General features: G+C 48.5%; 1 protein-coding gene across 2 annotated transcripts in view; it reads right to left on the bottom strand.

Moving 5' to 3' along the window:
- Nucleotides 1–615: 615 nt before the first annotated feature.
- Nucleotides 616–8804, bottom strand: part of LHX2 (LIM homeobox 2) — a 32233-nt gene continuing 24044 nt past the window's right edge. For both annotated transcript variants that reach the window (XM_060608716.3, XM_060608715.3), the window contains exon 5: nucleotides 616–1412. In XM_060608716.3, the coding sequence (XP_060464699.1) occupies nucleotides 1125–1412 (288 nt within the window). In that variant the 3' untranslated portion in view covers nucleotides 616–1124. The remainder of the gene's footprint in view (nucleotides 1413–8804) is intronic.

Raw genomic sequence — 8804 nt, 5'->3', positions numbered from 1 at the left:
TGTGGACATACTCTCCACTCGGCACCTATGGCACCATGTTAAGATGATCTCTTCTGGGGCGCCTGGGTGGCTCAGTCGGTTAAGCATCTGATTCTTGGTTTTGGCTCAGGTCGCAATCTCATGGTTCGTGAGTTTGAGCCCCACATAGGGCTCCACTCTGACAGCACGGAGTCTGCTTGGGATTCTCTCTCTCTCTCTCTCTCTCTCTCTCTGCCCTTCCCCTGCTCGCTTTCTCTCGAAAATTAATAAAGAAACTTAAAAAAAAAAAAAGATGATCTCTTCTGTCTCTGCCTCCACTCTAAATTCCTTGATGGCAGGGCCTGTACGGACTTCGTCTCTGGATCCAAATTTCTGGCATTCCAAAGCCTGGCGCAGAAGAAGGGGCCCCATGCACATTAAAAATAAATATTATAGATAAATAAGGGTAGACCCCGGATATACGTCTGGACTTCAGTAAGACGGTTAAGTCCTGTGAATTCCGCGCCCAACTAAACGGCAGTGACACCAACTAGTTTCAATAAGTGGTTTTATTACTGGTTAGATTTTACAAATTCTGATATTCGAACAGACTTCCACCTTAAAATTCTAAAACAACAAAGCGACCGTTGGAGGGGGTTTGATTTTTCTTTTCTTTTTTTAGGACTATTCAAAGTAACAAACTTTTTTTTTGTTTTTTTTTTTGTTTTTGTTTTTGTTTTTGTTTTTTTTTGCATTTTTGCTCTGGTCATAAATATACAGAGAGAAAAAGAGGGAGAGAAAAATGAACAAGTCATCCAAAGTATGGACATAAAACAGTATTCCTAAGGCACGTGGCAGTCTTTGAAAATACAGAAGCTCTAGCCAACTTAAATTATTTGTTGTTTTTCCTCGCTCAGTCCACAAAACTGTACAGTGACACAAATGTTGTGTTGCAGATAGATTTTCCAAGTAACTCCTCAATCCACACCGCTGCATTAGCCGGACGCACAATTTTTTCTTCCTCTGTTTCCAGGCGAGATCCTAAAATGTGGTTAGTTAGTTGCTCAAAGCCTCTATTTTAAAATACACTTGGAATTCAACTAAAGATAATTTCTTTTTTAAAGAAATTGTGGGGCGGGGGGCGGGGGTGGGGAGGGCGTGAGTCACTAGAAAAGGTTGGTGAGAGTCGTTTGTGAGGGGCTGTGAGGCTCGTGGCCCTCCAGGTTGCCAGGCACAGAAGTTAAGACTGACGTCACAGTTGGCAGGGCGGGGCTAGTCAAGTCTGTGAGGGTGGTGGGCGTGCTGGAGGGGCTGAGCGAGGCATTGGAGAGCTCCGAGGCTGGCCCCGAAGGCGTCCCGGTCTGCAACGCTGCCTCCGTAGACTTGTCCACACCCGTGTTTTCCTGCCGTAAGAGGTTGCGCCTGAACTTGGCCCTGGCGTTCTGAAACCAGACCTGCGTGGGGCAAGAGAGAGAGAGAGAGAAGGACTGGTTAGGGGAAGAGAGGCAGGGACTGGAGAGTAGCAGAGCATTCCCCAGGGATGCTAATCTGGGTTTTCGGGGGAGGGGGGATAAAAAATTGGGCTGGCAATATTTTGCTCTTCATAAAATAAAATTGCCTTTGCCCTAATTGGCTATTACTGGGTTTCCCTTTCTGTTAGAAGGTTCTAGAGCTAAACAACATGGTAGGCACTAGCCATAGGTGGCTACTGAGCACTTGAAATATGTATGACTAGGGGGCGTCTGGGTGGTGCAGTCGGTTAAATGTTCAGACTCTTGATCTCAGCTTGGGTCATGATCTCATGGTTCTGTGGGTTCGAGTCCCACATAGGGCTCTGTGCTGATGGCGGGGAGCCTGCTTGGGATTCTATCTCTCCTTCTCTCTGTCCCTCCCCTGCTTGTACTCTCTCTCTCTCTCTCTCTCTCTCAAAATAAATAAATAAACTTAAAAAAAAAAAGTATGACTAGCCAAAAAGTGGCTCCTTTGTAGATGAAAACACAGAATTACATTGGAAGATTCAGTATGAAAAAAAGAAGGTAGGATATCTCAATAATAATGTTTCTACCTGTTATATGTTGAAATGATAATATTTTGGATATATTGGGCTAAATGAAATATATTCTTAAAATTAATTTTATCAGCTTCGTTTTGTGTTTTGAATGTAGCTGCTAAAAAATTTAACAATTTTTTTTAACATTTATTTATTTTTGAGAGAGAGCGCATGAGCAGAGGAGGGGAAGAGAGAGAGGGAGACACAGAATCTGAAGCAGGCTCCAGGCTCTGAGCTGTCAGCCCAGAGCCTGACATGGGGCTCGAACCCACAAACCATGAGATTATGACGTGAGCTGAAGTTGGCCACTTACCCAACTGAGCCACCCAGACAACCCCCTTTTTTTTTTTTTTTTTTTATAAAAAATTTTTAAATGGAAAATTACATACGTGGCTCACGTTGCATTTCTATTTGACAGCACTGTTCTGGAAGATGTGCACAAATCAAATCTTGATCATTGTTCACAATGGTTGAGAGATTTTTTTTTCCCCCTTGAAAGTCACCGTTAAGCAGGCAACAGAGGGGCACCTGGGTGGCTCAGTGGATTAAGCATCTGACTCTTGTCTTCTGCTCCGGTCATGATCTCATGGTTTGTGGATTGTAGCCCCACATGGCACTACCAGTGTCGAGACTGCTTGGGATTCTCTCTCTCCCTGCCCCTTCCCTGCTTGCATTTGCTCTCTCTCTCTCTCTCTCTCTGCCCCTCCTCCGCTCTCTCTCTTTCTTTTGCAAAAATAAATAAACATTAAAAAATTTTTTTAAAAAGAACTGAGCTTGGTATGAAAAGAATACCAAAGAGAAAGAATAAGGGTTTATTTTCATTTTTCCTTGGGCACAGACACACACACACACACACACACACACACACACACACACCCATCCACGCCCATACCTTTGCACACAAGCCTGTTCGCTCTCAGGAAGACATGTGTGGAAACTCATCTCCACAGCACCCCCTCCCCCAACTATGACCACCTGTCTAACTGCACAGAGAGATCTAGCTGTACCCAGAGGTCCTCAGAGTACTTTGAGAGAGGCCTAGGAAATCCAGGCCACCGTGGGGCTGGTGGGGGGGGGAGAGGGGGGGTTGTGTCTCCTAAAGAAAAAAGCCTGAAAGGCAGGGCCCCTTCACTTCCCTTTGCATGAGAAAAACACCCGCCAGAAGCCTCCCCATAAAACAAAGGGCCTTAGAGAATTCTACGGATTCTGGGGTGTCCAGTTGCATATTTCCAGATGTGCCTGCATCTGCCTGTCTTCCCAGTGTCTCAGGCAGGGGTGGGAAGACCTCACCCCTGGCCCCACCTTCCCCTGGGGACCACCCCACGACTTGGGCCTATGGTGTCAAACTAGCCTTTCTAGTTGCCTGATAAGATTTGTGCTCATTTAAAAAGCACATCCAGGAGAATCCTGGGGTAAGGAGAGAGACTTGGACCCTGTGAAGTCAGGAAATAAAGCTCTTTCCCCAGCGTGCTGGATCTTCCCGGGAAGAAAGCACATTTTCCCCTGGCCTTCTGCCCAAAGCAAGCCCATCACCTCTTCTGGAGGTTTGCAGATAAGTATAGTGCTTCTAAGACCACCCTCAACGTGCTCCTCTTAGGGTAGGGAATCCTTCCCTGCCCAGCCTGCAGATGTCTGCAGGGGTGAGACTGTCTCGCTGGCCCCGGGAATGGCTGATGGTAAAATGGATAAAGTCTGCAGAGGCCCTCAGGGACAGGAAGCAACTTCCCCAAAGTCTCATGGCCTCCGACAAGGCGAGAGCCTTGGGGCCACCCTTTGCCTCTGTCCTGGCCTGTGTGTCTCTCTCCAAGCAGTAGCTGGAGCAGGGAGCCCCGGGGGTGGGGTGCACGGCTCCCAGGTCCAGGGCTCTAAGCCCTCGGGAAGGGCTGGAACCAGTTAGCTGCCAGCTGTTTGCTCTTTCCTCTGCGTTGCCCCTAACAGTGATTTGTAAACAATGACACCATCTTCCACAACCGCCCTCTCTGCTTTACTGAATCTGAGGCGCTGGAAATCTGGCGGGTGAAAATCAACAACTCAACTAGAAGCCGGGTTGCTGTGGGGTTTGGTGTTGTGTTTTTCACCTGAAGCAGGGCTTCACCAGAATTCTCTCCTGACCATTTTACAAAGTCCCCTCCTGAGCGTTTTGCTGGGGCAGGGCCCCCTAAGTCCACTTCATGTCCTTGGGATGTGGTACAGGGACCGGCAAAGACTAAGATTCAATAATATGCATTGAATTAATAGCAATGATGATAGATAACATTTGTGGACCACCATGTCCCAGGCACCGTGCCACCCTCTAACATGCAGTCGTAGGTTATCTTCAAGATAAGCCAAGCATCCCCACTTTATAGATTTGAAACCAGACAGGCTCAGAGAGGTGAAGTCACTTGCCCAAGGTCACACAGAGGCCAAGCTGAGACTGGAATCCAGGAATATCTGCCATTAAGTCCATACGCTCCCTACCACATGATCCTGAGTCAGCAAATAAATGAATGAATGAATGAATGAGTGAATGAGTGAATGAGCACAAAAGCAACTGTGGCGAGGTGGACAGAGCACCCGCTGCAGTTTCCAGTTCTGGTTCTGCTACTGACCAGTCCAGTGACCTTGTGCTAGTCCCTTACCTCTGGGTCTGCCTCGGTTTCCCTACCTGCACAACAAGAGGGTCGGACCACCCCCGCATGACCTCTATGGCCCTTGGGGTTCTGACAGTCTGGGATTGCCAGCAGGCGCGAGACGATCTGCCCCACCCACCTGTCTTCTTAAACTGGCAGCCCCTTTTCTTCATCCACGAGGGGTGCCTTCGCCTGGTGCCCAGGGGACCCCCAGTAAGTCCTGGGTGAATGAAGAAGCCCACACTACCGCATGCCCCTCCTCAGGCACCCACTGGCCCTGCACGCTGTGTTTTGACTCACAAATTCCCTTCCTTAAGATTCTTTCATCAAGGGGACCAAGGGAGTAAGTGAAAAACCCGTTTTGCCTCACAAATCCCTTTCTAGGTCACTAAGGGAACCAGCCCAACGACAAAAGCTTTATGCCCAAAGATGTCCATTGTGGCATTAAAAAAAAAAAGATTTTATTTTTAAGTAATCTCCACACCCAATGTGGGACTCAAACCCACAACCCCGGAGATCAAGAGTTGTGTGCTCCACTGACCGAGCCAGCCGGGCACCGTTCCCCCTCCCACCCACCCGCCCCCCCCCCCCCCCCGCTTTATTAACATTTCATTTTTCCATTGTGGTATTTTTAAATAACATCAACTAATGGCCGCGTGCAAAGTGTCCAACCAGATGGGGCAAGTGGAAATCATGACACAGACACTCCATGCAGTTGCAGGGGTAATGTCTTATGATGAATGTTATATGAGGAAAAAAAAGAATAAAGAGGCTATGTCTTGGGGAGCCCGGCTGGCTGGCTCGGTCGGTGAAGTGTGCGACTCTTGATCTCGGGGTTGAGAGTTCAAGCCTCGCTTTGGGTGTAGAGATTACTTAAAAACAAAAGCTTAAAAAAAAGAGAGAGAGAATTTGTCCTCTGGTACAGCAACTTCATAAAGAAAGTAATGACGACAAATAATATTCACTCACTAAGTAGCAGGCATTGTCTAAGGAGAGTTTTAAGCATTTCACACATAGTAACTCATTAGTGCTTTACAAGGTGAGCGCTAACATTATTTTTTTTTTAAGTTTATTTACTTTGAGGGGTGCCTCAGTAGCTCAGTCAGTTGAACGTCCGACTTCGGCTCAAGTCATGATCTTGCGGCTCACGGGTTTGAGCCCCGTGTTGGGCTCTGTGCTGACAACTCAGAGCCTGGAGCCTGCTTTGGATTCTGTGTCTCCCTCTCTCTCTGCCCCTCCCCTGCTCGTGCTCTGTCTCTCTCTGTCTCTCAAAAAATAAAATAAAAAACCTGAAAGAATCCCAAGTAGGCTCCTCGCTGTCAGCACAGAGCCCGAGGCGGGTTCAAACTCACAGAACCGAGAGATCATGACCTGAGCCAAAATCAGGAGTCAGACACTTAAACGACTGAGCCACGCGGGCACCCCACAAGTGAGCGCTAACACGATTGCCATTTGCAATTCTTTGTTGCACATCTGTCTCCCTTCTGGATTGGAGTTCCAGCTCCAGCGGGTCCCATTCACCGTCTGGGTCACACCCCACCCAGAACATGGCGGAAGGTCAGCGTAGAACAAATGGGTGGCCAGAGAAAAGCTAGCATTCTCGGTTCCTGTGTTCTCACACAAGTTAGTGACCACTAACCAGTCATCTGAAGAATGTTTTTAAGCTGTTGGTGGCTAAAATATATTTTCTGCCAAAGTCACACCAGGAAGCCCTAAGGAGACTTTCAGCCACCCAAATCAGTCAGCTCACCTCCCCCGTCCCGAAACCTGGCCTACTCTGCCTTCCTGACCCTTCCCCAGGAAGGAAGAGGGACTGCTCAGACGGGCATCTATGTGCTGCGGGAAGGTCTGCAAGCATTTACAAAGCTTAAGGCCTTCGTGGACCTCTGTCCAAGGGACCATTCTCTCTCCCAGTGACCTCGCCCACTGGTAGAATGTGAGAATTGTGGTGGCCGTGCCGTGATGACAATTTTGAGCACTTTTTATGCATTTATGGCTTTACAGCAGGAAACATGCTTTGCTACCAAGACATGGCATCTATGACCCGCCCCTTCCCTTTCCTTCTCTCCACCTGTACCGCTGCATTCTACAGCTAGACCCAAGGCGGGAGGGCCAAAGCCCTACACTGGGCGATGCTGGAAAGAGCTGTGGAATCAGACCGATCTAGGCTCGACTCCTGGCTTCCTCACTTACTAGCTGTGGGACTTAGGGCTAGGGTCCTAGTCTCTCTGAACCTCAGTTTCTTCATCTGCAAAATAAAGATAATTAAATTTTTTTATTGTGTATGAGAGGTAGGTTGACTGAACCCTACTGTATAAAAGTGTGTGTGAGGTCCATGTGCATTGAATCCCTAATCTGTACTTTAAATTTTTTTAAATGTTTTTATTTATTTTTTAACATTTATTCATTTTTTGATATAGAGAGACAGAGTATGAGCAGGGGAGAGGCAGAGAGAGAGGGAGATGCAGAATCTGAAGCAGGCTCCAGGCTCTGAACTGACAGCACAGAGCCCGACGTGGGGCTCGAACCCACGAACCGTGAGATCATGACCTGAGCTGAAGTTGGATGCTTAACCAACTGAGCCACCCAGGCGCCCCATGTTTTTATTTATTTTTGACACAGAGAGAGAGAGACAGAGCATGAGTGAGGTAGGGGCAGAGAGAGGGGGAGACAGAATTTGAAGCAGGCTCCAGGCTCCGAGCTGTCAGCACAGAGCCTGAAGCGGGTCTCAAACTCACGAGCTGTGAGATGATGACCTGAGCCGAAGTTGGATGCTCAACCAACTGAGCCACCCAGGAGCCCCCCTAATCTGTACTTTATACATTACACTTGAAGTCATCTCATTGGCTCCTTGCAAACACCCAGTGGGTATTAGTATCGTCTCCATTTTATAGCTGAGGCTGCTGGGGCCCAGAGAGGTTAAGTCACTTGCTCAATATTGCTCAGAAAGTAGGTGAGACAGCTGAGCCTGGACCTCACATCAACTGACTCCAAATTCCAGCAGGGTTACTGCATCCCAGGCCTCCCATATTGATGGTGCTTCTGCATTACAGATCCAGGAACATCCCAGAAAACCTACACACACACACACACACACACACACACCCTATATCACTGACCTCTGGGAACACAGCCTCAATCTCAACCTGTCCCTGCCACACAGACTCTCTCCAAAGGGTGGAGGTTGACCACCACCTCCGTGGGGCCCCCAAGGCCTAGTACCATTAAGCTGGTGCAGACAAGTGATGAGGAACCATTTCATGGGCACCTACTTTGTAGCAGGCAGCACGCTGCCAACGCCTTCTCAATCCTCAGTTCTCAAGATACAAACTATTATTACCTTCGTTTCGTAGATAAGTAATCAGGCTCCAGGAGGAGATGTTAAAGTGCCTAAATCACACTGCTGGTAAGTCCAAAAGGATCTGAACCACTCTGTTACCTTCCAAAGCCACACCACCGCCTGCGTGGCCCCAAACTGCCCTCACCCCGCCTCCCCCAGCTGGCCCAGCAGCAGTCAGAACCCCTGGGAGAGAGCCCCACCCTGCCAATGCCTGGCTCCTGAGACCTCCAGCAAATCACTTCATCTCGCTACTTCTCATCTGTAACATGGGCAGGAAAACATTAAGGGAAGGTAGATGAGTGGCTGGAAAGAGAATGTTTTGCAAACTGCTGCATAATCATGAACAGTTGTGCTTTAGGGACTATTAAGGATCAGTGCAAGAGACCTGGATGTCTGAGAGGAGGGAGAAAAGTGGTCTAGTACGCCCCCACTCCCAGCAACATACAGGCCCTACATGATCCTCCCACTCAGGAGCGGGCACTGCCGGGTTGGCTTAGTGGAGAAAGAGCTACATCCGTGGACCAGACAGGCCTGGATTTGGGTCCAGCTCTGCTACTTACTAGCAAAGTATGACTTGGGGCAAGTGGAAAGCATTTGGGCCTCAATGTTCTCATCTATGCAGTGGGGAGGAGGTTATCATGATGCCTACCAGTGAGAACTCAATGAGCAAATGTATTTCACGGGCCTTTCAAAGTGCCTGACACACAGTAGTGCACTCAAACATTCATTGATTGGTAGACCCACCATGACTGTCCGTGCTCTTCTCTCTCAGCTAGTTCCATGTCCCTGGCTTTTCTGAGTCCCCATGGTAGAGGGGACACACAGGTGTGAGCAGGCCTGGCTC

The sequence above is a fragment of the Panthera onca genome, chromosome D4 (genome assembly GCF_046562875.1).
Source record: "Panthera onca isolate mPanOnc1 chromosome D4, mPanOnc1 haplotype 2, whole genome shotgun sequence".
NCBI classification, from domain to species: domain Eukaryota; kingdom Metazoa; phylum Chordata; class Mammalia; order Carnivora; family Felidae; genus Panthera; species Panthera onca.
Note: the sequence above shows the minus strand (reverse complement) of the source record. Positions and strands in the feature narration are given on the sequence as shown.